The 25,929-nt window shown below is 52.0% G+C and overlaps 10 protein-coding genes across 10 annotated transcripts; 6 read left to right on the top strand and 4 right to left on the bottom strand.

Moving 5' to 3' along the window:
- Nucleotides 1-3,139: 3,139 nt before the first annotated feature.
- Nucleotides 3,140-3,865, top strand: N7498_001983 (uncharacterized protein; the record flags this gene model as incomplete). Its single annotated transcript, XM_058449045.1, has 4 exons — nt 3,140-3,314; nt 3,374-3,428; nt 3,490-3,507; nt 3,619-3,865. 4 exons carry the CDS (start codon nt 3,140-3,142, stop codon nt 3,863-3,865), a joined length of 495 nt encoding a protein of 164 aa, XP_058311389.1.
- Nucleotides 3,866-6,701: 2,836 nt separating this feature from the next.
- N7498_001982 (uncharacterized protein) lies at nt 6,702-7,429 on the top strand (the record flags this gene model as incomplete). The annotated part of the gene is made up of 3 exons (XM_058449044.1): nt 6,702-7,042; nt 7,097-7,114; nt 7,183-7,429. The coding sequence occupies 3 exons, from the start codon at nt 6,702-6,704 to the stop codon at nt 7,427-7,429; spliced, it is 606 nt and encodes a 201-aa protein (XP_058311388.1).
- A 1,981-nt stretch (nt 7,430-9,410) lies between these two features.
- Nucleotides 9,411-10,304, bottom strand: N7498_001981 (uncharacterized protein; the record flags this gene model as incomplete). Its single annotated transcript, XM_058449043.1, has 2 exons — nt 10,088-10,304; nt 9,411-10,019 (listed from the first exon to the last, which is right to left on the bottom strand). The coding sequence occupies exons 1-2, from the start codon at nt 10,256-10,258 to the stop codon at nt 9,411-9,413; spliced, it is 780 nt and encodes a 259-aa protein (XP_058311387.1). The 5' UTR covers nt 10,259-10,304.
- Nucleotides 10,305-12,670: 2,366 nt separating this feature from the next.
- Nucleotides 12,671-13,140, top strand: N7498_001980 (uncharacterized protein; the record flags this gene model as incomplete). The annotated part of the gene is made up of 2 exons (XM_058449042.1): nt 12,671-12,739; nt 12,787-13,140. The coding sequence occupies 2 exons, from the start codon at nt 12,671-12,673 to the stop codon at nt 13,138-13,140; spliced, it is 423 nt and encodes a 140-aa protein (XP_058311386.1).
- Nucleotides 13,141-13,343: 203 nt separating this feature from the next.
- Nucleotides 13,344-13,666, top strand: N7498_001979 (uncharacterized protein; the record flags this gene model as incomplete). Its single annotated transcript, XM_058449041.1, has 1 exon — nt 13,344-13,666. Exon 1 carries the CDS (start codon nt 13,400-13,402, stop codon nt 13,664-13,666), a length of 267 nt encoding a protein of 88 aa, XP_058311385.1. The 5' UTR covers nt 13,344-13,399.
- Nucleotides 13,667-16,642: 2,976 nt separating this feature from the next.
- N7498_001978 (uncharacterized protein) lies at nt 16,643-17,735 on the top strand (the record flags this gene model as incomplete). The annotated part of the gene is made up of 4 exons (XM_058449040.1): nt 16,643-17,143; nt 17,194-17,293; nt 17,370-17,554; nt 17,601-17,735. The coding sequence occupies 4 exons, from the start codon at nt 16,643-16,645 to the stop codon at nt 17,703-17,705; spliced, it is 891 nt and encodes a 296-aa protein (XP_058311384.1). The 3' UTR covers nt 17,706-17,735.
- An 841-nt stretch (nt 17,736-18,576) lies between these two features.
- Nucleotides 18,577-19,290, bottom strand: N7498_001977 (uncharacterized protein; the record flags this gene model as incomplete). Its single annotated transcript, XM_058449039.1, has 3 exons — nt 18,577-18,879; nt 18,932-19,167; nt 19,218-19,290. The coding sequence occupies 3 exons, from the start codon at nt 19,288-19,290 to the stop codon at nt 18,577-18,579; spliced, it is 612 nt and encodes a 203-aa protein (XP_058311383.1).
- Nucleotides 19,291-19,785: 495 nt separating this feature from the next.
- N7498_001976 (uncharacterized protein) lies at nt 19,786-20,151 on the top strand (the record flags this gene model as incomplete). Its single annotated transcript, XM_058449038.1, has 1 exon — nt 19,786-20,151. The coding sequence occupies one exon, from the start codon at nt 19,786-19,788 to the stop codon at nt 20,149-20,151; it is 366 nt and encodes a 121-aa protein (XP_058311382.1).
- A 163-nt stretch (nt 20,152-20,314) lies between these two features.
- N7498_001975 (uncharacterized protein) lies at nt 20,315-22,582 on the bottom strand (the record flags this gene model as incomplete). The annotated part of the gene is made up of 1 exon (XM_058449037.1): nt 20,315-22,582. The coding sequence occupies one exon, from the start codon at nt 22,580-22,582 to the stop codon at nt 20,315-20,317; it is 2,268 nt and encodes a 755-aa protein (XP_058311381.1).
- A 228-nt stretch (nt 22,583-22,810) lies between these two features.
- N7498_001974 (uncharacterized protein) lies at nt 22,811-25,285 on the bottom strand (the record flags this gene model as incomplete). Its single annotated transcript, XM_058449036.1, has 4 exons — nt 22,811-23,210; nt 23,284-23,977; nt 24,030-25,017; nt 25,062-25,285. 4 exons carry the CDS (start codon nt 25,283-25,285, stop codon nt 22,816-22,818), a joined length of 2,301 nt encoding a protein of 766 aa, XP_058311380.1. The 3' UTR covers nt 22,811-22,815.
- Between the last annotated feature and the right edge of the window lie 644 nt (nt 25,286-25,929).

Below are 25,929 nucleotides of genomic sequence, written 5' to 3'. Positions count from 1 at the left end.
GAAAGCCAGATATCCACCAAACAACTTTCCATCATAATAGCACATCTGCTGTGAAGGGCTCAACAGCAGAAGAGACTCTACTTCCCACCCCAGGGGGTGTACTTTGAAGGTAGGACGATAGCCTTGGAACAAGGATCGCATCGTTTCGCTCGAAGGCCCCTGCAAGAATGATTGAAGCTGTTTTTTGTTATTAGAACGACGGTGTATTTCATGTGTCCTCAATATTTTGACTCACAGTCGCATTCTTTGCTGAAACAGCGTTCGCGTTGTAAGGGGACGTGCGGTAACCCTCTGCGAGGCATTGGTATCCACGAAAAGACCGAAGGAAAAAGGAAACCAGAAAGCGACGGTTCATTTCGAAATTGAGTTTCTTGTACCAGTTTAGAGAGGGTACATAAATTTTCATGCTGTCGGAAGCATGTCCATTTATGCGGCCGTCAAATATATACCGTCAATTACGTCTGGGACTCGGATTTGGAGACGCCCCCTTAATTACGATCAATAAACAGATTTTTCAACAGTCATTATTATCTTAGATCGCAGAAATCCTCGACATCCATTTCTAGATCTTAATGTTAACTTTAGACCACGTCATCGTTCCTCTATCAAAATCAATTCTTGCTTACCAGAGATTGAAGGGACGATTAAAAGTAGGGAACTTGAGCAGGCAGACTCGCGTACGTAGGTTTAGCTTTAACCAAATGGTAGTGGCGTATTTACGATCTAATTCAAGTCAAGGTCTGCGCTCTTTGCCTTCCAAAGCTCGCATGTTTGTGAAATCAGTGGAGATTCAAGACTCGAATGGAAATAGCGAGAACCGGTTATAAAAAAGCGGGCTCTTTTTCTCAATAACTCTCGTGGAGGGATAACAATAGTGACTAGGAATATTATGTGGAGAACGTTAGTGAATAGAAGATCACGACTCTCCCTAACCGCTTTCTTCAATTACTCTTCTTAACCACTCTTCTTAGCCACTCTTCTTAACCACTCTTCTTAACCACTCTTCTTAACCACTCTTCTTAACCACTCTTCTTAACCACTCTTCTTAACCACTCTTCTTAACCACTCTTCTTAACCACTCTTCTTAACCACTCTTCTTAACCACTCTTCTTAACCACTCTTCTTAACCACTCTTCTTAACCACTCTTCTTAACCACTCTTCTTAACCACTCTTCTTAACCACTCTTCTTAACCACTCTTCTTAACCACTCTTCTTAACCACTCTTCTCAAATTGTCTTCTCAATTTTTTTTTACTCTTAAACGTTTATCATACAACGCTTTTTTCGCAGTTGTAGGCGGTTGTAGGCGGTTGTAGGCTGCTTTGCTCTTTCAATGAAAAGAAATGGCTACTTCTTGCTCAAATCACACAAAATAGAGCTTCCAATCATCTCTATCCGAAACTTAATAGTTTTCTTACATAGCTTGGTAGTACGTTCCATAGGCATCTACAAGTCGCTCCTGGCGAGGGTTCCTCTTGAGAATTGCTTAAGTAGACATTGACGCAGCCGCCGGTAATGTACAGCGCAGGTGTTGAGGCATTGTAGCTACACTACATGGATGAGACAGAGAGAATTCGGGAAACTACAGATCATCAAGCGTCTAGCCTCGCTGTGCGGAATTGACAAGCTTGGAGAAAAGACTTGTGGTAAACAAAGAAGACAATATTCGATGCAGGTCTTGGCTTCCTCAAATATTCGGATAGAATTGTTGAGTACTGGTCCCTAGCACCACGGAGAGGTACCTGCACATCGCCAGAGGGAGCACAAAATACACCGCGCTGGGCTCAAGGCAGCGAGGGAGGAGCAGGATACGCCTCGTAGGAGCTCAGCGCTACGGGGGAGGAGCAGGATACGCCCCGTAGGAGCTCAGCGCTACGGGGGTAAAGGCACAGGATACAGCTCGCGGGGCCCATCGCAGCGAGTGGTGAGCAGGATACGCCTCGTAGGAGCTCAGCGCTACGGGGGAGGAGCAGGATACGCCCCGTAGGAGCTCAGCGCTACGGGGGTAAAGGCACAGGATACAGCTCGCGGGGCCCATCGCAGCGAGTGGTGAGCAAGATACGCCTCGTAGCAGCTCAACGCTACGAGGGAAGGAGCAGGATACGCCCCGTAGGAGCTCAGCGCTACGGGGGTAGAGGCACAGGATACAACTCGCGGGGCCCATCGCAGCGAGTGGCGAGCAGAATACGCCTCGTAGCAGCTCAACGCTAAGAGGGAGGAGCAGGATACTCCCCGTAGGAGCTCAACGCTACGGGGGTAAAGGCACAGGATACAACTCGCGGGGCCCATCGCAGCGAGTGGCGAGCAGAATACGCCCCGTAGGAGCTCAACGCTACGGGGGTAAAGGCACAGGATACAACTCGCGGGGCCCATCGCAGCGAGTGGCGAGCAGAATACGCCCCGTAGGAGCTCAGCGCTACGGGGGTAAAGGCACAGGATACAACTCGCGGGGCCCATCGCAGCGAGTGGCGAGCAGAATACGCCCCGTAGGAGCTCAGCGCTACGGGGGTAAAGGCACAGGATACAACTCGCGGGGCCCATCGCAGCGAGTGGCGAGCAGAATACGCCCCGTAGGAGCTCAGCGCTACGGGGGTAAAGGCACAGGATACAACTCGCAGGGCCCATCGCAGCGAGGGGAGCATTGAGATGGTAGCATCCGAGTGCATGAAGAGAGAAATAACGGGTACGCCTCTGCTATTTATCACCCACAACTACGGCGCCTCGTAAAACCCATGTGCGCAGTACCAGCCTCTCAAGCCGATGACAACGTCATAGCTCGTCCGAAAACCGCGAGCCATTACGTTTGTACCTTTTTCATAAGGCAATTCGGTTTCCACTCCACTGTTAACCGTTTATAACGCTACTCTAAGCGGCACAATACTTAGTAACCAGGCCGGACACCACCGAATTAGTCCTGTGAGGATGCAGTGTATCTTGCAACAGACCATAAGCATACCAAACAAAGGTTACCTTATCTGGCGTTGGGTCGACGTTGGTCAGAAGAGAATCATAAAACGGGTGGCCGGTGTTCACCGACCACTGCGGGATCTGGTGTAACGTAATCACACGCCCCATAACCGTATAAATGGGAAAACATCGGAAGAGTCCGCAACACCTCTCTAAACTTCTATTTTAAATTATGACCACAAGCCCCTTGCACCAACCGGGCAGATATAGAGCCGAATTATCGAGGCTATTGGGAGAGCGCGAAGAGCCGGCCGACACTGCATCCCATCGGCAGGAGTGCCCGGGGCAACCGCTTTCAACCGACTCGGTTGGCTCAGAATCTGGCAGCCGATCAACCAGGAGAAGAGGTAATGGACATCCAAGCATTCGGCCGGAAGAAAGTCAACTGACATGAGATGGGAGACAGCATCTGGCATTTCATCCACAGGCTACCGATCCTCAATGTCGGAATCATTGCAACAGTAAGACTTCGTCGCACATGCAATTGATTTTATGACTATTATTTTAATGACTCTCTGTCAGACTATGCACGCGAGTGAGGTGAGACTCTCTGATACATGTTCGGAAGTTGCAGAAATGTTTTCGCAGAGTGTCTCTGCATTGCACGACGTTATGGTTCCGCGGGATCTGTAAAGCTGATGGTATTTTCAGGACGATTGAAAATAATGTGATAACCCTCGGACAAGAGCGCACGGACGATCGGACCACTGTCTCAGAGCTCAAGGAAGCGATCAAGGAGGTTAAGGAGATGCTGGCGGCGATGAACGCTCGGTTAGACCAGATGTGCAAGGCAAAGGGTGAATCCACGACTCAACGTCACCCAGCGCGCAAGCAGAGAAGAAGACCTCGATCGGAGAAAAGCGACAGGAGAAAAAGGCTTCTACCGGAGGAAAGCTAGATTCCCCCTTACCTTGACCAAGAAAATGAAGTTGCCCGATTCAAGTGAAAGCGCGTCAGTTCCCTCCGCACAGTATGCAGTATACCACCGGGTATCAACGCCTCCATTGGCGGGCAACCCCGACCCGCTATTGTTTCGGCTCTGGCTAGAAAAAGCAATGCGTCGCGGCTTGGAGGCTTGGAGGCTCCGAGGGTCGGAGCACGTGCAGATAGAACGGCAAATGATGAGAGCTACTCAGGATGGATACCACCTCGTTCTGTCCCTACCCCCTTTCCACGAGTCACGCGTACCAAAATGGGTGTAATGGGTGGTTTTCAACGTTTCCAAGGCCTGGGCATTCAGTAAGCCAGTCGAGAGATCCACTCGGGGGGTGATCATGGCCAAAGAGGCAGTTGAGCGCGCGCTAGTCACTAGCGGGGGGCGGCACGCTTGCTTGAACCATGGGTCGGAATCGCGGTCTGCGTATCTAAAACATTGCTACTTGAACTCGCATTTCAGAAACTCAGAATGAATATTTTACGACTAAATTAGTGTTAAGCCACCATATAATTGCCCTGTGGGCCATTCATGTGCCATGGCAGAGAGCAAAAAGGGCTATGTTCACGAGAAATGATTTAGAGAGGCTATCGTTGCTTTTGGCCCCCAATTTCTGTGGAGCATCTACCACGGAATTCCAGATTGTAATGTATTGAAGAGGTTAAGGAAGTCGTCACCTAACGGGCCGAAGGCATAGTCGGAACGGTTTGAATCACCCCCGGAGAGCTCAGCTCGGCACCGGGCTCAAGCTTTCTCGACGGCCTAAGCGTTCACGCTCCGTTCATTCCTTCCTCAATCTCTGCAGCAACTCATCCGCAAGCTCGAAATCCCCAATGGAAGACCAACGCCGTCAGCAACAGCCGCTCTCGAGCCGAAGGTCTGCCGTCACGGCAGCAGTATCCTTTTTCCGGTTGCAAAATGTCCGCCGTCTTACCAGTGTCTTACCCACGTTTCACGGCCTTCTCAAAGAAGCGAGAGCACCCAAACGTTCTCAGGCGAGGCAGCTGTCACCAGGTTCGTGACAAGATTGACAAGAGAAACGTATCTAATTGTTGATGTGCAGAACAGGTCCGAGCAAGGAAAACGAGACGCAGCGCCGGAAGGCTTGATCGCGGACTAGATTGGTACGGATAAATCTCGATCACAGAGCAAGGTCAATGGCGACTCTCAGAGGCGAATTCTATTGTACAGAAGGGCAAAGATAGTACACAACAACAATCACCATTTGATCCAACTCGTCAAGCCAACGTCTATTTTTCTCCCGCGACCGAGACACGGCGGTGTACATACTCCCAGACGGACGGGACCGGTGCTGCTCGTTCGGAGTAAAAAGTAAGCAGAGCTTGCATAGGGGATGCTGGTAAAACTGTGAGCTCAAGGCACGGGCTTTGAGGGAAGAACTCCACTGCCTTACCATGATGCGAGTCCGTAGACCGTGATGAGCCGACAGAACAGGCTCCAAGCGAGATCAGTAACCTCTGGACTCTCTTCCACAGCTCCGGGTCGGGATCCCCTAGCCTAAAAATCGGGGGAGACTCAGATAGCTCGTGAGGCTCTCTCCGAAGCCGATACTGTCTCCGATATCTCTTGGTACCGTAAAGGACAGGCGGTCTTTGTCGCTCGAGCTGCTTGCGCAGAATCTGGTACTTTTTGCCTCGCAGAGATTCGACTGTTCGGAACACGCGATATTGTCGAAAGTATGCTCTTGATCTGGCCTCCCATGACAATCCCCGATGCCGGGATAACCATGGCAAGAGATTATCCGCTTCCGACTGAGACCAGCCGATTGCGTTACCACGAGGCATTATATCGAGAGAACGGAACGCGCGAGAGGGGCAAGGTGGTGAAGGTAGAAGCAGGGCGATAAACAGAGAAGCAACACCAGGAGGAAAAAGACAGTAATTATGTAGAGGTGCAACGGTTGGACTTCGAGGGATACCGGATATGTAAATGGACACCAGTCCGATCCGTCGCATCACCATTATTATTTCTAAACGATTACTAAAATACGACCGGCAAAGGAACTAGCTGAAATCCCCCCACATATTCCATGGACGTGAGCAAGCAAACCCAGCGACCCCACGCAGACTTAAGCCAGTGATGGCTTTCCGCAACGTAACGTTTAAACGTTGATACTTCGGAGGCATAGCTCGACACTGTTTTTTCACTTCCATGCTCGGGCCCGCCCACCACTTTAGCGCATTTACATGCCGCAGGGGCAAAAATGTTTAAGAAAGCCAAGACCCCGCCATATTCTTGAGGAGAGGCATAAATCTACACTCCTAGCCCTACAGGTTCTTCGTGAAGAATCGGACCGGCATAGCATCCAAGGCAAATGATCCGGTCATGTCACGTCTTTTGTTGTTTTTCTTGAGGTATATCACTGTCTAGGAAACACTCCCACCTCTTTCTCCAACGGCTCCGCTTGGGGCATTACGCCCCTCAACGGAACCCTTCGCTTTTTTCGTTTCCTGGGTGGATCACACTAGTAGGGAAAGCATTGAGCTTCCAGGTTAGACGCAGTACAGTATCCCCTAGTCTCTTTTTGATTTCTTATTGATTCATTTAATTTCCTCTTTCCGCCTCCGCGGTCGACTCTTGGCTAGAACGATACGCGGCAGGGCTGTACAGTAGAACAATACATTCGGTGGCCGATTTTCCGCATTATTAGAAAATCCCTACCACCATGGCTGTATAAAAGAAAAGAAAATGCCCCTTCCACAAGGCCTCTTCCGTCTTCTGTCGTCATTCGTCATCCTTTGATTCCAGTTTTGTCCTTTGACTTGGGCTGCAAAACAAAATGTCTGATATTTGGTCGCCTCCTGGCAACGAACGGCTAAGCCTTCGGCTCCAGCTGGAGCAGATGCTGAAGTCAGATACCCCCGAGTCCGATTGTGCATCAAGCCCGCCCGGGTCGGTTGTAGATTCTATACATGGTGACGATCTGGTTCCGTTTGAGAATGACCCAGCCGAAGGCGAGGCGCCGCTGGCAAATGAGAGCGATGTTGAAGCTGATGAAGATTGGGCGGCGCAAATGATGGACACGGAAAATGTTATCGAGGAGGATCAGCAACCGAATGTCCAATCCGTCTCTGGACCTGCAGAAGATCCAAGCGCGCTGGCTCTTAGTGCGTGTCACGAGTAAGTGGCCTATCGCTGTTCCTTTTTTTAACCTGTCTGCTGACATCCATCTAGCTTGAATATTCGAGTGAAGTATGATGAGCTGCTCCCTCTGGATTGGTTTGCAATGACGAGCATTTCTAACAGTGGTCCTCGGACAGAATTACGGAAGAACGCTGCAGCGGCCAGAAAAGCTGGAACGCTGAGATGCAGTCCAGCGTGGACAGTGAACGGTTTCGACTGGCTGAGGTTGAGAAAAAGCTTACAGAAGCTGAGACCGCTCTGGCAGACTTGATGAGCAGAGTGGCGGTTCTGGAAGGAAAGACAGACGAGTCCGGAGAGGGCACGGGCAAAGTCAACCCGAAGAGGGGTCGCAAGCAATCGTCTCTCAAGCGTCAGATGCCTTGAAGTGTAGACTAGTTCTCAGTTTCGAGGAGGTGAAGAGGTAAATTTGATCAAATCAGCCAATTATCACGGCCGGTTATTACGTGGAGCACACAAACTCGAAAGCCGCCAAAAGATCGTGAAAGTATATAGTGATCTGCTTTGCCTTCCTCGCGGATAGTAGATTATGCTTTCCAGTGCCGAGGTATCGATGCCGCTCGGTCGCAGGGATCGTCGCTCTGTCCGATCGGACTTTTGTGCACGTGCTCCGTTTCCGAAACGGTATTTCTGGCCGGACAGTGCCGCATGCCCGGTAGATCACGTTCGCTTGGACTGCCTTCCCGCTCTCGTTTGATTGGCTCCGAGGGCCAGACCCGTTCGATGAGCCTCACTCCACCAGGCGGCGTTCAGTAAGATGCGCCGGTGTAATTTTCTCGTGTATCCCGTTCCCACCTAGGATCTAGAGCCCTGGAGAATTTCAATTCAGTACCATGCTCATTATTATGACTGCAAACTCGGCCTCGGTAAGTCAAGTTAAGATCGTTTATTAGTTGGCCGACGTGGTGGGGGGATCTCGCGGATCTAAACATGATGCCGGTGGGGCGCAGATCCTTGGAAGAAGCAAGCCGAGCTTCTGGTTTGCTCCGGTGTTCTCGTGCCTTGAAGAGACTCCTACTTATTCTAGTCAAATGCCGTCGATCACCAGGCTCCCGTTCCTTCCGGACCATTCAGCGTGAGCATCGAGATCGACGAAAGTTTAAGACGCCCACCAAGCTCCTCCTCTTGACAGGGGTATACGAGGTCCCGAACTGTAAGCGCCTCGCGCTATCACTAGGGCTAGGATATATTCAGAAAGTTCCTCGCAGGGTCTGTAATACATGTCGGGAACGACCGCAGAGACTTCGGGGAGGATTTTCTTTACGAGACGGAGGGCTCCGTTGTGACAGAAAACAGGCATGTCCTCGCTCTGGGCACCAGCCCCCAAGTGGGGCCACCCAAATCGCAGATCAATGTATGAAATACGGGCCGTACAGCCGGACCGTAGGCCGCATGCTTCCAGCCAGCTCCAGTCCCTGTTCTATCAGGCTTTCCGAATCTGGAGACGCAGTCTTCGATGCTCTGCCAGGGCAAGCTGTGCCCACAGAGGCATTTATTCACATCTCATCCTACATGGTCTAATAGTCGCCCCAGCTTATAGAAAGGATCAGCGGAAATTGCGTCCAAAGACGAGACGCGGTCGCGGCCGTCGGTGTAGCCCGTTGCTAGTCATACTCTGGATACGCCAGATGAGCGTTGCGTCGGCCCGGGATCTGCAAAGCCGGGGCCATGTTTGGAGCGGTACCCGATAATAGAGTTTGCGAGTTCGATGCAAGTGGTATTACGGTGTCTTGGCGTCCTGTGATCTGATCTCCTGGTCCAGAAGCCAATATGCGGCCAGTCACCCCGTGTGCAATGTGCCTTCGCCCGGTGGCGCACCGCTTTACTCTTTGATTTGAACTCGACAACAGGGAGTCTACTCTGACGATGAGGCCGGCCCGTGTCATATATTAGATATCGAATGTCGCGGCCGCAGCGTCCCTCCACGCCAAGGGTGATCCTGATCCACTCAGGGCAAGGAACGAGCGGGTCAGGAGCGGGCCAGGGGAAAGGAGATTGGAGTTGAGGAGTGCGGGAAAGGCGAGGCCCTCTAGGCCGCAACCACGGCGATCGACAAAGTCCGCAGTGATCTCCAACGTGCCCCTGGGGCCTGTGCTGCGGACAGAGCCTTGAATCGGTAGATTTATCTGATCCAGTTTGCGTCCTACACCCGGACGACATCTTGCATTCGTGTATCTACACCCTCTGTCTACAAACTCGAGATCGAGTCGAACAGTCTCAAAGGAACTTGAATCGGGGCATCTCCTCTCAGATTGTTTTTTAGATACTACCAGATAGTCATATCCAACGACACTGGGCGCCAATCCCGCCGCTGCGCAGCTCCTTCGGTAGACAATCGGGCTCCTGCTCAGGACAAAGACGCATACTGGCCGGGGAGCGGTGGGACTTGGTGAGCGTTCAGCGCAAAGTTGTTTTGAACTGGAAAGCTTGACAGAGAAGTCGGATCTAACATCCCGAACTGTACATTGGTGTTCGACCACGGCTCCTGAATCACTCCATCTCCCGGTAATTGTTTTCTCATATGTCTGTTCTCCAAAGCCTGGATCTCGTTCCATGTGGTGTTACCGGTCGATATAAAGCCTCGTATCTGATCCAGGATCGGCTGAACCTCGACCCAAGCAACAACTTCCGGGGCGTTGATCTGGGCGTCGCGAAGCTCCCGCCTAAGCTGAGAAACCTCATTCTCGAGTTTCTGGCTCGTAGAAATGGCACGCTCCAGCTTTGCAGTAGATTCGCGGAGTTGGTCAGCCTCACGGGCTTTGTCGGCATTGAGCCGATGTACTACCCGGGTATAGTAGCGTGTCTGTTTGTCCTTCTCCCCGTTAAGCCGTTTAATTTCTTTGTTCCGCCGCTCAATATCTTCTTCCGCTGTCTTTAGGATCTCATCGCATGCTTGTCGAATATCCTTCTTCTCTTGGGCCTTTGAAGACATTTTTGCGACTGGCGACGAGGAAGTCTAGACCTTGTCAGCCCAACCGCTTCTGGTCTCTCGCATGCCTGGGAGCGGACCGAAGGACAATATACCTGAGTTGAACGCGATTTCACGACGCGGCTGGTGGTCTGAGATCCGGTACTAGGTCCAGCAGTGGTGGGACGCGTTGCATGGCGAGAAACACCGCCTGTATCAGACTTCGAGAGAAGCTTCGTGGACTCCTTGGTCATTGGACTGCGAGAGGACGGTGGGGCTTTGGCCATGTTGGAAAAGGCCGCCGATCTGGTAGTAGCTTCAACGGAGCTCACCTACAGGGGACTGGAGAGAATCAAGAGGAAAAACGAAATCTGGTGGTCACTTCGGAGTTTTATAGTGACCAAAGATCGTCGAAAAACAGTAGCGCATGTCCATGTTCAACACACGTTAATCCCATCGCGCGCCGGCGTTTTATGTCCACGCCAAGATTGAGTTTAGCGGATCGAGTAGCCCGCCGCACCGACCAGCGATGGGGCCAACGGGGCCAACGGTTTCCACCAGAGATGCAAAGGGAACGAGATTCCACATTTACGATTCAGTGGTGGTAATGTGAGGGGTGGTTACTCACCACTTGACCAGTTAAATAGGGGGCTTGGAAACATCCGGGGCTCCTTGCGCGTTGATTCCTCACCAGTCTCTCAGCGGGCAGAAAGGTCGTCGTGATATGAAAGGTGGGTAAATAGAGCACCTTTGGGTCCTCTAACTATCTTTGCATCAACAGAACAGGCTGTCTGGCTCCCGGCCTGCTCCGGACCATCACCTTTCTCGCCTCGGTTACCCTGCTCATGGAATTTGTCACGAAAACATCACGAGGTAGACGGTTGCAACCTCGAAGCGCGGGTACTTGCCCACATCGTGAGGCGATGATGACAAATACCTGGGTTGATCAGCTCCTCAGTACAGGTGAGCCTGTTTGGGTATCGTGACGGGGTGCCATATCTGGCTTTGAATATTCCCATTTAGAAATGTACTTATTCCGCCTTGGTACGCCCTCGGCTGATCCTAAGTCGGGCCTATGGCTCAGTGCGGGTCGGTACGGTGACCCGGACGACCTACTGGTGGAAGTTTGGTCGGGTCATGTTGCGCAGAAGGCCTACTTCGAAAAAGGTCTAGGCCCGATGGAAACAGGAATATATCTATCAATCGACTTTCAAAATTTATGATTGGTTGCTCGTATTTTGGAAAATTCGTCCTTCAGGATTAATTGATTGGCGGGGCTGCTCTGTAATTTGCGACATACAAAAATTTCACTAGTGTCCCCGTCGAACCAGATTTCTTTGTTGTAATCAAAAAAAGACCGTTCAATGTCGCCTCAGGACCAAGCATCGGAGATTGCGTTACAAGTGGGAAAATTCTTCACCTGCGGTGAGGGCCGGTCTTCCCAGCTTTCTCTGGTATGCCCCAAACTTCCGGTTTCGCTTCACCAAGCCGCCGTTTGCCCTCAACCCCTCGAACGTATGACTCTTTGGCATGGGCCGCACCGGTGAAGGCAACTCCGTTTACGGTGGGATACCCTCTTCGGGGCGTGCTGGGTGAGAACCGGCTGCTCGCCGCTACGAGTGGATTGAAGCATGCCAGCAGGAGGTCACGGGAGTAGCATAACGAACAGCTGCTATCGTTGTGAGCTCCAAGTCTCAACTAGCTTGACTAAAGACACGGCTCTGATATACCCTCGCGTATTCGCGAGATTTCTGATCGCGAGATGTCTGCGGTGATTGAATTCCTTTTCTCTTCGATCATTGTGCTAATATTGGCAGTGTCGGCACAGAATTCACTCGACAAAGAAAATATCCAAAGACGGCTCACGATCATTTGCAAGCCAGGATGCAGCCTTTTCGATCACCGTTTGATCTTTGAGATACTAGTGGAAAGGGAAGCGGGATCAAAGCAGGATTTTCTGCCTTGGACCTCTAGCGGCGGGCGGCCGCTGATTTATCTTATCCCATGTGTGGGTGCAACCAGCCGACAGGATGATGTCCTTTATCAAGAGCCCCGCCATCGTAGCCACATCCATTATACAACCTCCAGGCTCTCGGCGGCACAACAGATGTTTGGATAGCTGCTACGTTTGGGAGCTCGAATAAACCTGACAGTTGTAGGGAAACCCCCAAGAAGCCACATATTGTCTGCTGTACATCGGTTTGACTATCTAAGTTGGTGCATTGCTGACAGCTAAGAGCATTAGCATAGAGCATTTCTAAAAAATACTTTAACGCCGTGCTATTTGATACTGTAACAATCATTCCAAATGCCCAGAATTTCTTCTGGAATTCAAGTATTTATCCCAATGCTTTGCATCGAGGGCTCGCTAGCCGTGGCACTCAGATCGTTCGGTTATGGTTATGACGGAGAACAACGTCGGGTGTTGATACCGGTTACATTCGACCGGGCAACCCCGGCGCTCACGGCATTCCCAACGTTTATAATTTCAGCATCTGAGCTTGGCTTCCCTTGGAGACTCAGCAGCCCCTAAGGGCTTCCCAAACGAGAATATCCCGGCCACTAGATGGTCGCAGTCGCAGAGAAGCCTTATAAAAAGAGTGTCGTGGCTACTGACACCTCTGATTACACAGCTCTGACACAACATACAGGCAAATATCTCGTCTACCAATACTAGCTCTAGTATAACACGACAAAAAATGGAACCCTCATGCACCGAACAGCGCCGGCCCAGTCCCGGACCTTCGTATTTTGGGATGGACGTTTCGGTACGTTGGCCTCAGCCCGGGAAGCATGATCTCTAACAAAGAGCCAGGAGCTTCTCCGCACCATCACCAGACTTGACGCCCGAGCACTCCGGACGGAGCGAATTCACGCGAAACTTGAGCAAGAGCACAGAGCTACTCAGGCGGCTTTGAAACAAGCCACCGATGAGCTAGACCAAGTTTCCAGGCTGGCGGAGATCTTTTACGATCTCACTCTGAGATTGGTAGACCATATGCTGGGGGAACGCCGAGCCAACGGGAATGGTCAAGACCGGGAGTCTGCGAACGCAATACTTGATGCGGTGTTGAAAGAAGTCGAAAAGCGGGAGCCAGAGAGTGAGAGCGGCAGTATTCACGAGAACTCGGCCGCCACGGGCGCGAGTGCTGCGGAAACGGATAGTTGATGCGTGGTGGTAACCAGCGCGCTGACGGGCATATGATTATCCTTGTGGGCTCAACAGCTGAACCGTACAGCTCCTGGTGGTTTTCAGCCACTGTTGTACTTTACCTAGACTAAAGCAAATAAGATGTATCCAATTAACGTGATATAAGTAGGCGTGCTTCCTACGAGGCTCCAATGACCATGTTATTATACATTCTCTCATCCCCAATCAGATCAATCTCCAACATTCCCATATCACTTCTATTGCAGGGCCGTACAGTATGAAGCACCAAAAGTCCCTTTGTCATATCCAAAAGCTCACGCAGAAGCTGCACCGTGTCCTGGAGGAACATCGACCGAGTATAAGCCGGGCCCGTTCCGATTCGAGTGCCCTCGGGGATCCTTTCGAGTGGGAACGCGTTCGGCGATCAGCTGCCCCATCGCCAGAAGCATCCCTTGGTGGAAATGACGAGCAGTTTGAGGAAGGCATTCCCGGAACGGTCCGCAAGTCGCCATGGACAGCCTCTCCCGGATCCATGATCAGCTGACGTCAACACAGAAGCATGTCGAGGGACCGGAGAGAATGAATCGTCAGCCATAAAGGGAGCGGAACGCATCATATGATGTTTTCGTGGCTGGGACCGTTTTTATTTGGTGCGCACATGAGTCGTGATAAAGAACCGTTAGTCAGGTGGCTAGCCAGTTCACGTTGTAAATGCAGCTTTTCATGGCTTGATTTGAGATATTCGAGGCACCTGAGGGTTGTCGGAACTGAATAGTTTTTGCTCATAATAGAGGCACGCCACGATCCGTAGCGTTTCACAGGTGTGGTCTATACACTTTTGCTCTTAGGCCGGCCTCCTTCCGTGTCCCGGTCGGGGCAAGATCCGCATCGTTCCTCCTCTCCTGAAGACATGGTCATGGCGTAGACAGACTTAATCACAGCCAGCTGCTTGTGTCAATCCCAAAAGGGCGCTTAGAATGCCACTGCCCTCGCTGTAAGGCTCCTGCATGGTTCTCTGGATTGAGAGCGGCGACATTGTCGGCTTGATCGGCTTGCATACCCAACGTATGTATCAAGCTTTCAGCCCACTGCCTAGGTCGGCAGCGGTGGCGTCTGCACTTCGAGCAGAGCAAGAACTTCCCCACTAAGGCAAGCTTCTGCGTCGTTGAGTAGTTCAAAGAGAGATCTTGAAGCGCCTGCAGGCATGATGCTCCCTCCACTCGGGATGATTTCGGTACAGCGTTTCGACATCGTTTTCTATTGTCTCCCACCCAGATACAATCTTCCCGGTGCAAGGGATCACCGATCACTTAGCCCAAGAGCTGAAGGACGTTGTCTGAACTGATAGTCATGGCCGGCAAATAAAGATGGAGGCCTATAAGAGATATCAAAAGCATTTGGCAGAGCATGCGTCCCCATATATATACAAAACGAAGATAATCTCTCACCTCAATTGATATGCAGGGGGGCTTTACATTCGATAACCTGACAGGGCTCAGGGTAAATGCACGGCTGCTTAGCGGGGACCGGTGGCTCCTGGAGTATATGATTCCGTTCCGGGGGGCGGCTTTGGTGACTCCCAGAGGTCTCATGGTACGCTCCTGGGAGCACTGCTCATCCTGGGACCTGCCATCATTGACACTGGGAACTACCACCATTGATACCGGGAACCAGGGCAGCAGAAGTTCAACTCGGTCAACTTCCCAATACTACCGTGCGTTATCAAAAGCAAGAACTATAAAATGCCTGGTTGTGGCTCAAGTTCAACTCCGGTTTTTGTTTCATCAACGTTGTACACGACACTCTATCTTGCCGCCTTTTCGTACTCACACATTCTATTCACCTAGCTGTCATAATGCCTCAATCTCCACTCCTATGGGACGCGTTCGCGATCTGTGGTGCACCGGCCAAAGAAAACAGGACATGCTGTGGTCTTACCAAGCGAGGAGAACCTTGCAAACTCTACGTAACAGAGGACGTCCACAAAGCAGGTGTCAAGAAGTTGAATGCTCTTGCATGCCATCCGTTTGATCTCTCCGTCCTTCAAGACAGGCTACATGATATCGTCCCTCATTTCCTTTGTGCTCGGTGGCATCGTCGACTTCAGGCTAACGATGTCCGAGAGCGGTGGGAATCAGCCGCCATCCGCAACCAAGCTCAGGCGTATACACCACGACCACCTGCTAGAGGGGAACAGGCGCTATCATCAGAGGCTCACCTTCATGTGCAGCACACAAGACCGAGTCCTCCAGTATCATCCGACAGGCCTGACCCTGCCCTGCCAACAGCCGATACTAGACCTGCGGAGTCATCCCAGTTCTCTGGTCGAAGACTGACTGAGGCTGCTTTGCGAGAGAATCGGGCCCCCTGGGATGTTTCGGTGGCCCATCCAGCCGTTTTGCCTATCGAAAGAGAGGACGGAGGAGAAGTTTGTCTTCGCCTGCGAAGTTCCAATTCATCATCCAGTTTAGGAGACGAGAGCTGTGGAATCTGTCGTGGGGAAGACCAGACTGAGCCCGTCGTCTTGAAGTGTGGAAGGTGCACCTCTCAAGTGCATTTAGGGTGTATGTCGTTGTGGCTTCGGTCTCGCTGGTCCGGACGAGGGCCCTCCTGCATAACATGGTGCGTTTATCGTCTCTTTCCTAGTTTTTGGGGTGCAATGGCTAACTAAGCGAGCAGTGAATACGACGGACCATTTTATGTATACTATGACACGCCAACAGCGAGGGCTCTACGGGCTCAACGACAAGAGCTGGCCTCGGTGGCAGACCATTTGAATTGGTCAACCACGAGACGTGACAACCAGCGACCGCCCGTTCCCATCACGCCTCCTGCCGAGATCTCTCCTGCACCGGCAGGAGCGTCGACAACTGCCGCCCGGGCAAGTCCCCACAGGGTGCGTCAAGGGTCAGAGCACGTAGGATATCCACGTCTCCCTACGACCTCTGCACCCTCAAATCCGCCACCACTGCGTCGATCGGATAGAACGACACGGGCTCCTGATCGTTACGAGCCGTAGGTGATTTGCGCCTGACACCGCCGGGCGGATCGTAGCAACAGACCGACGCCCATCCGGCACATGTCCGGAACTTGACTCAAGTAAACCGGGCACCTTCGACGAGGCGGCCGTCCATCATGACAGCACTGCCCTACCCGGAGAGACCCATGCAAACATTTGCCAGGAAGCTGCATCTTCGAGGCAGGTGTCATGCCACGGAGACGGTAATTCAACAGTCGACTTGGACGGTGGTTTCTTGAGGTGTTTATTGTAGGCCACGTGGGCTTTTGACGAAAGACGCCAAGCCACCATGGCCAACAAATCAGTCAGAATATTGAAATCACAGCAACTAGTGTTTGCACTCCAAATGCCAACCCAAAAGCGTTCATTATAGATAAAGTCCCCCTGCTAATCAACTCTCTTAATCGTAGAAATCTTCGGGGCTTCAGGGAGCTCGATTTCGATTGTTGTCTGCATACAATATTCACCTCCCTTTCTTCACTCAATCTTCCGCTGTCGGAGATGGATTCCCAACATCGCCCGTCGACCATGATGCTCGCCGAATCGCCAAATTGGGACAACCTAGGAATTTCGTCCGGTCCCACCTTACCATCCCGTGAACTTTCGGATGCTCCGATATCCCACACAAAACTTTCACCGGAGCCCTTGAGATTGATGAATAAAGGGCGGCCTGCAGTCCCACAAATCAACGAGGATCCGTGGCGGACGCACGAGGCTATTATGCAGATATTCCTGAGTCGAGAGGTGATACTCGCGCGGCGTCGGGAGAACAATGCAGAGCTAGTCAACGTGGAGAAGCTCCAACAAACACGTACAACGATCAAACCGATGCTAGACTTTATGAGTCGGATCACCCATCCAAGCTTCCCAAGTCTCAAAGAATGTTTTCTCCATGAAAATCACGTGTTCCTCGTTTGGGAGCCGCTGGAGCTTTCTGTCAGTCAACTATTGGCGTTGAAGTGTCCGGTCACGGAGAGCGAGCTTGCAGCGATCATCTGGCCGGTAGGTGCTGGGTGTGCTGGTGAAACACGTCCTTGGCTCACACGACACAGGTTCTCGAAGGCATCCAATACCTGCGCGGATGCGGCAGGGCGCTCGCGGCGTTGAACGCTGACACCATACTGCTTTCGGAATCCGGTGAGGTCAAGATTGGTAGGTGGGAGGGAATCACGCAGGTTTCGTGGAAGCCGCAGTCGAGTCCATGATGCTGATGATGGTCATCGCACAGCCGGGGTGGAGTACAGTTGCGAACTGAGCAAGGCCGAGATGAACGCCGCCACGTTGAAGCTATTCGCGTTAGCCGAGATTGTCGAGAAGATAATTGGAAAGACCCTGCCCTCATATCCATGGAGTGGGGAGGCCAAGAGTCTATCCCGAGACTTGAAGAACCTGTCGTTGGAGGAGTTGCTACAGGTGAGTTCCGCTACCGATGACTTGGCGGTCATGGCTGATCGGATAGAACAAACATTGGAAAAAATTGGTAACCCCGGGGGGTCTGAAGATGCTCGTGGAGGTAGCCAACAAGACTGCTTATCACAGAGTGGAAATTCTCGACCGCTCGTAGCTGGCTGCACATCTGTGCTGAGACGCTGAGAGGCGCACGGTCTGTTCCGCGCACGGTCTGTTCACGCGAATATGGGATTGTGGTGCTGATTTGATCTGGACCTTTGGAGTGAGGCGGGCGGTCAGGCGGCAGAACACCAGCACTTGAACTGTTTGTGAATTACATCAGACGCCGCTTGCTTTTTCATTTTGTTGTTTCTCTTTGTATGGTGAGCTGCATTAATGCTGAGGCTTGAATTGTATATACGACATTTTCTGTTCTATCTTCGCTGTGGAGTTGTTGCGTGTATCCATGAAACATAGAAAGAGTGCAGCGTCTATATATATATTACGATACTATCACCAGAAACTCAAAGCTATCATTCAAAATCACCATTCTATCCATCAAGGTGACTCATTCGTGACCAGAGGTTCGCTATGAGATCAGTTGAATATACTAGCTCTAAAAATATGCGACATAACGCGTTGCTCCCGGCGATCGGCGCGGTTGAGCTGATACCAAATGCTGTTCCCTACCCGTGGGGTTCAACCCCTGGCGGCAGGGGGTTCAACCCAGACACTCCACCCAAGTGTCTTTGATTGGCGACAAAACCACATGACGAACCAACCACTTCGGGCCATGCAAAATGCCAACTACATCGATTGTGTTTGCGAATAGTGACACTTTGTTCGTCAAGAGCGACGTCTTCATTCGCAATGCTAATTGAACCGAGGAAGTGCGGAATGTCTCCTCTCCATGACGGCCAGAACATCATCCACAACAAGTCGTCCTGCTCGGCGTGATCCGGCAATCGGGAGATAACCTGGCGCGCCACGCTACGTCGGTCTTGGAATCCGTACCGCGATCACCCCGCGTCGGTCCTCTCTGATCCTCAGGCATCGGGGTCTGGTTGATCGGACTCGCTTTTCCCTCGTGATAAGACCTGCATCGCTTCGGATACTCCTGCTCTCACACGAGCTAACTCGACCTCAAGGTCTCTTGCCTGGGAATCACTGGCCTGGAGTTGATCCTGAAGCCGAGCGGTTTCGATTTTCAAATGACGGCACTCGCTCACTGACTCCTGTAGACGGCCGCGGGCCCGATCAAGCTCAACCGCCAGATCGCGATTTGCAGATTCCAAATCGCGGATCTGCGCAGTAAACGATACAGTTCCCCGATCATCCGCACGCGGCGGCTGTTTTGGAAGTATAAGCACAAGCAGGGTCCCAAGGATAATTTTCTCTCACCTCCTCTGCATTGGTTTCCTGGTTGGAAGGAGAAGTCTGTAAGGTCTCCGGCGTAACAGCCTCGAGCGACCGGCCGAGTTCATCGCATATTGATCGGTACAGGCGGACGTTTCCACCACTGAGGCTTGACTGCAACAGATGCCTGTTGGGCTCGGTTACAGACCAGGCGTATCCGTCCTCGGCTCGTGGTTGGAGACGGACCTGATTGGGAGCCACGACGAGACCAAGTCGCAAACCTGGGGATTGTCAGTTTTCCCAGTGGAACCGGACTAAACCAGGGACTCACGGATGTGCGCCGCCAAAGCTTCTCGGCATTTTGTCCTCTCTAATGCGCGCTTCTCGTTGCTTGACATAGCCATTGTGACCCTTGGATGGGTGAAAGATTATGCTTTTCCTTTTATCCGTTGTCCCTTTCGTATTGGGTCGAGCACTAACATGATCAAATCTCACCAATTTTGTTTTTCGTTTGTTCATATTCTACTGTAACGATGCCTCTGGCTGGGACCCGACCGTTCTCCGAGACCCACATCACCGTTTAAACGTTGCAGGTGCCGAGTACTCATCTTCCCGTCGAATGATGTGAATCCTATCAAACATTGCCGCTGTGAGGGTCGAATACCGCAAGCGTCTTACAGCTTTCTGACCTCTATTTCACCCCCACCCTACCTCGCTTCGGTAAGCAATCGCCGGTATACGCGCCGAGAGTGAATTCGAGGTGTGTCTGCAACAACATGAGCCGATTGAGGGCTTAAACGCTCGCAAACTCCGAAAATCATGGTGCACGAACTCAGGATAAATAAGAGATATCATCCCCGCGTGTTACCAGTATCTTAACATCGGTCGCTGCCCAGAAAATGGCACGTGTTCCCCGCCGGGCAAGGCACGGAAGCAGAGACAACGCTACCGACACTACGCCCTTGCTGGAACATGCCCATGAGAAACGCTCGTGGCAACGGAACAAGCAGAAACCAGTGTCCGGAAAGAAACCGAACCAACCGCTCTACGACCAGGCACAAACCACTCTTCCACTGCGGCTGTTGCACGATTACGTTGGCCCAGAGGCATGGTGGACGCCCTTCAAGACATCCACTTCACAACAGAAGGATTCAGAGCGCAAAGAGCACCGAGATAAACCTACCACGGGCGAGGGTCGGTTGAATTGGCTGCGACGGCTGCGCCCCAAACCCCATCGGCAATGTGCCCTTGGCAGAGCAGGTTGAAAGGTAGCAAGGCGGGTCTTTTGACAGGTGCGCATATTTTGTCAACGAAGGAGGTTATGATTGTACTTGTTTGATTTCAGTCAACTTGCGCGCGTCTCGATCTACAAATGCAGATAGAAAAACATTCAAGTCATGCATTCATTTACGTTCCATAGGCTTTTTATCATACACAAATGGCCGCGCTTTGGGAAGATACTTGGCCAACTTTCCGGCTAGGGAGGCGGTGCTTGCCCGGAACTCGATTGCCAGAGCTGGCACCGAGCGGCCGTGCCCGCCTGAGCCGTTCCACGTCCTCCAAGTCGATGACAACCAGAGTGCCCTCCTGGTCATTCCATAGCATATTCCGCCACTCCGTGTCCCTGTGGACCACCCCATTTGAGTGGAGGACGCCCAGGACTCTTGCGCGCTCTTTGTTGAAGAAGACCTGATTTCCTTCATTGATGACATGTTGAAGCCGGGTCCCAGACCAGCTCAGAATCATCATATGGGCCATCGGCTCCCCTTGATACCAATATGAAACGCGTGGTTTAAAGTTCCCAACACAGACAGGGATCTGATGGCCTTGAAGTCTTCGGAGATAACGGTAGTGAGCTGCTTCCGTTCGGAGGTAATGTTCCTTGTCCGCTATTGTCGCTTTGATAAGCACGGTGTATCCATGTTCCAATAAAGTCGCCTTCATGAGATAGCCTGTTCGACCACGGATATGCAATGGTTCAAAGCCCTCGTTTCGATTCCGTGAAAGTTGGTCATGAAGCTTGCGCGTAAATACTCGCGCGTTGATTGAATGCCCTTGAGCGCCATGGTCGTGTGAGTTTGGGCATTCCCGGTCCAAGGCTCCCCCGTAGGCCATTCCACGGATGCAGGCCACGGTACAAAATGGCCGGCCGATTTGCCCTCGTTTCTGTGAAGAAGATCCGCCATTTCCCCGACCGGCATTCCTGCCCTGCGTCTTTCGAAGAGCTTGGCTTTTGCTCTCCTTGCCACGACTTGACCGACTGCGAGCGGCTGCCGTAGCGGATGGCGAGCTCGGCTCCTCATCACTGTCACCACCCTCCCTTGACGATGCCCTCGGTGTGGACTGGCCCGGCTTGCAACGGGCACGGGATCGCGTATTGTGTGATTTCTGCGACCTAGTCCATGACGATGGTCGATAGACGGAAGGTGGCGGGTCTTTACGAATCGTTTCCGGAATGTCCCGAAGCACGTCCAGGTACTCAACCTCCCAGGTCGACAGCTTTTCATGTGCGGAATCGAACCACTCTTGTGAGGGGGTTTCGGCCGCCAGCGCCTGAAGTGTGAATGCGAGGACTTGGCCCACAGCTGTCCGGTGGAGGCGGTGTTCATCATCAGCCTGGACATCCTTATTGGGGATGCAGAGATGATATAGCACAACTGTGGGGTCTTCGGGGATATGGAGGAACACATAGGCCTCTCCAGTGCAGATATATCCGTTTCGAACCCCGGTGTGGAACATATACGAGACGATTTGGGTGACCACGGCGCTGACGAGAAGAGTGGCAAGAAACTCAAAAGTATCGCCTTCCTTCCCGATCACATCGCGCTCTAATTCGACCTCGTGTAGGCCGGCTACCAACTCAGGCTCGGTCAGTTTGTGCGGCGCTTTGAATTCCACCACGTACGCCGGCACTTGGCGCTCGTTCGAAATGACGTGCACGCAGAACTGATCGGCGCGACGATTCCGCCGCCTTGCAGGACGTGTTTGTTGTACTTGTTTCCTCCCCCTTCCGCGACCTCTTCGCTGCCGCCGTGAAGGCAACGCGTCATCGACACGCATATGCTCTAGACTCTCTTCCAGCGAGCCTCCGGTGTTTTCCGAGGGATTCACACGATCATAAAAGGCCACTCGTCCGTGGAGGCAAAGCTCGCGCCCCAAAGTTTCATCGGCCCTCAACGCCTCGATAATCATTTCGACGAAGTTCTCCACCGTATCGCGTTGGAAGTTCCGGAGAGAGGCCTCGGAGTAGATCGGCTTGTCCTGGATGTTGGCAGCAACATAGTCTAGCTGATGATTTGATGGAAACAGCGGACGCGAGGCAAAAGAGGCGGCGCCCTCGAGTTTTGCCCAGACTTCTTCCTGAAGCCGCGGAAAGTCAAGCCACGGGAGGATTCGTTTTGGATAGAGCCGATTGACCGGGTCCGTCACAGTTCCCTGGGTTGTCAGTGTCGCATTGGTTTCAATTTGAATGGATTTTGACAGAGAGCGGTGACACCGATCGAGAAGCCCAACAAGGGTGTTGGGTTCCAGTCGGCGCTCTGCCTCTTCTCGCGCCTGTTTCTCCTCTTCCTGTAGGCGCTCTGCCTCTTCTCGCGCATGTTTCTCCGCTTCCTGTAGGCGCTCTGCCTCTTCTCGGAGCTGTCGTTGTTCCTCGAGCTGACGACGTAACTCAGCGATCGTGTTCGCGTCGTCCATGACTGGCGCTGGCCGTAGATGGAAGAGTAGAGCAGGAGATGTCCCGCCGCTTCCAGAGACACGGCATGGCCTAAGGAGTGTCAGGACCGAGTCACGAGGTGACGTTGCGCGTTCGGTTGTTTACTTGCGACCGTGACTAACCTAATCTAGCAAATCTGTGCCTCAGGCATTAATACATCCGTGCGTCCATTTTTGAGGATATCAAACTAAGAACAATTAATTTTAATTGCTCTTCAATTTTTCTTCTGTCGCTTGGTTTGTCGAATGAAGAGTTCCCGCGCCATATCCGAGCTTTGTGCTTGCTGAACACGGGGAAGCAATTGCTGCGGCTGATGCGGAGATGCCGCTGGGCTTGGAGGTCCAGACTCTATCCAAGACGGGAAAGACTGCATACGTGCATCCTGTTGCTTGCGAATGGACACTGCATCCGCGAGATCCCGGGCTTCAACCCATCCGCTGGGAAACGTCGCTTCTGGCGGATACCCATAGAACGCCGATCTCTGGTTCAAGGCAATCATGGGAAAGTACTTTTTCGAGCAGTCCAAGTCGGCAAACACCACCCCTTTCTTGCACTGCGAAGTTAACTGCGCTGGACAACCGCATGAAGCACGCCCTTCCGCACACGTAACTAGTGAAGAAACATGAGTTGTCGCCCGTTCTGAAAGAGCACGACTCCAGCATTTCGCTGGAGAGAGACTTACCCGCATCCCCATGCAGTAATTCGGACTGTACACTGGCACATCGCTCTTCATGCAGCACGACATGGTATGCCACTCGGGACCGACACGATTTCCGAAACGACTCTGTCTCGTTGTCTTCCCAAGTAACCATCCACCCCTGGTTCTGAGGCATTGGTTTCGACATGATGCTATGGGGCATATGCCTCAGACGGTGTCTGATCTGTCGCAAGATTCCATTTTCAGTAGTCCTTGACATGGGAGCAGTCCGGAAGATTGCAGGGAGCGCCTTTCGCAAGAGCTCCTCAATGATGTGATCGCAGAAGAATGGCGCGTCGGCCCCGGCCAGGTTGCTCGGCAATAGATCCCGACAAGGGTATTTGCGGTGCATGGCATCAAAATCCAACCATCTGTGGTGGACCTTGAGTATTTGATGCTCGAGGTCGAAAAAGGTGTCGATGGCGCTGTCATTAACATGGACAAAGAAAACCTCGATATGCTTCGTGCAATCGGATAGAGCCATGCATGCTTTCAGGACCCTTTGGACTGTCCTTGAGAAAGTGGAATTGGGAGTTGAACAGCCCGGGGCATTTTGAAACGTGCTGATCTGCTCTTCCTCTGCTGTTCTGATTGCAGAGCTTGGTCGGAGTAAGTCCCACAATGATTTCGGAAGTTTGACAGGCTCCTTTCTCAAAACATGGCGGATTATTTCCACATCCTGGTGATTGTCAATTATTGGAGTCACAGATGGGGCTATTGATGTGACTGACCCTAGCATGAGACGCTTCGTTGTAGTAGAACCGCTCTCCATTTGCCTCTTGCAGGAGATATTTCCAGATCAGAGACCTCGTGGGAGCTTCCAGGAGACGTTCGGCCAATGCCACGTCTAGTGCACGAGGGGAATTCCGAAGCAGATTGACATAGATGGGCAGCATAGACTCTTCGTGCTGACCGATGGCCGCCTCCCATATCCGCCGGACGATATTGGCTTCTTCCTGCTTGTCGACCAATCTCTGCCGGTCGCGATTAACCGTACCGGCTAGGAAATTATATCCAAGCTTAAAGGACTCGGCCTCGGAGACCGATCCTGACAGAAGTATTCCTTTATAGAACACTTTACCGTGGAAAGATGCGTCGAGAATGATGTCTCCCGCTTCAGTTTCAATGATGTGTGAAGGGTAAGAGAACCCGCGAATATCAAGAGTCGCCCCCAGCCACTTCTTGAACAGCTCCAAGGAGATTTTGTCCCGCTTCCTGTTGCGTTCTGGACCAATGGTGATCGTGACGTCCCTCTCGACATGCGAGCGTAATTGCGCCATGTCGCTGGTTGGGCCCGTGTGGAGGCTGGAGGTAGCGTTTCTAGATGGGCGAATCACACAAGAAAATTGGGACCGCGTGGGCCCCGGTGTTCGGAAGCTCCAGTCGCAGCCACCCGCGGCCATGTGCGTTTTATAGCCGTTCCGAGACATCACCACGGCAGCTAACTTGAGTCCTTCTCCACGGCATCCGGCAAGATAGTGGCTCCCCTCCTTAGACGTTTGTCCAAGCTGAAGATCGTCAGGCCGAAGCGAAGCGCAGGAATTCGCCAGAATCACACGTCCTGCTTTCTTCTCATACTTAATAAACCCCAAAGCTTGGCCGCGTCCATGCGGCCCGGAAGGTTCCGGTACAATGATGGATATGCAGTCACGTTTGTTTTCGTAACACGGCTGGAAATCCCGACGCTCGAGCTGAAACCTTTCCAGGATCGCATCTTTCCTGTTTTGGTTAGATCTTTGCCAGTCTCAATGGAGGGAGCCTACCAGTTCTGATACAATTCCCGAAATGCGGCAGTCGTATTCCACTGCTTCACGTAATTCGGAGAAATACTGAGTGAGATGGTCTGCTGACGGCACAAACTTTGATCATGCACATTCGTTCGGCTTTCGCGCAGCTCACGCTCCAATTGATCGCTTGCTTGTTTCTGCACTTCGTCCAAAGAGCGGTCACTGCTCTCCAAAGAGGGTTGATCAACAGACTGCTTCATCGAGCCGTGGACTTGCAGTGCAGAATCTTTAAGCAAACAACACACTCGGTCCTTCGCTCGCAGCTGTGATCAAATACTTATAGATGTGGCCATGAAACAAAGCTTCCTTGAAAATACCTGTATTGGGGCAGATAATTGAGAATACTACCCACCGTTCGTTGGGGCAGGTAAATAAATGGTCTAGCGCTAGGGAAGCAATTAGATTGTTGATTCAACGTTAACACGGTCACCGCTCCTAATCTGAACGTTGACAGCTCGTTCACCGAAAAGCAAGACTGTGAGGTGAACAAACAAATCTTACGCAACAAATGCGAATGAGAGCCATAATGCAATCTTCGTTTGATATAAACGTTTGAAGCCCCAGACCGTTAAAATCCACACAACTCCAACGGTGTGGAGAAAAGCCAATGTCCTCGCGAGATGGAAAGTAAATGGGGAAGTAGAAGCTGGTGCCGCCGAGGGAAAGAGGCAATGATACATCGACAGGAAGTGAGTGCAGATTCACCTGTTGTGGACTCCATCCGCAGCCCACCTCATCGCAAAACCCAGAAGTTAGATATATAGCTTGATAAGTTTCGAATGTTTTAAGAAAAACACCTTTTCAAACTGATCCCCGTGGTTCATGGCCCGTGTTTCTCGCTCAT

This window comes from Penicillium cinerascens, assembly GCF_028974065.1.
Source record: "Penicillium cinerascens strain IBT 15544 chromosome Unknown contig_1_segment0_segment0, whole genome shotgun sequence".
Classification (NCBI taxonomy): domain Eukaryota; kingdom Fungi; phylum Ascomycota; class Eurotiomycetes; order Eurotiales; family Aspergillaceae; genus Penicillium; species Penicillium cinerascens.
This window is presented reverse-complemented; position numbering and strand designations above follow the sequence as displayed.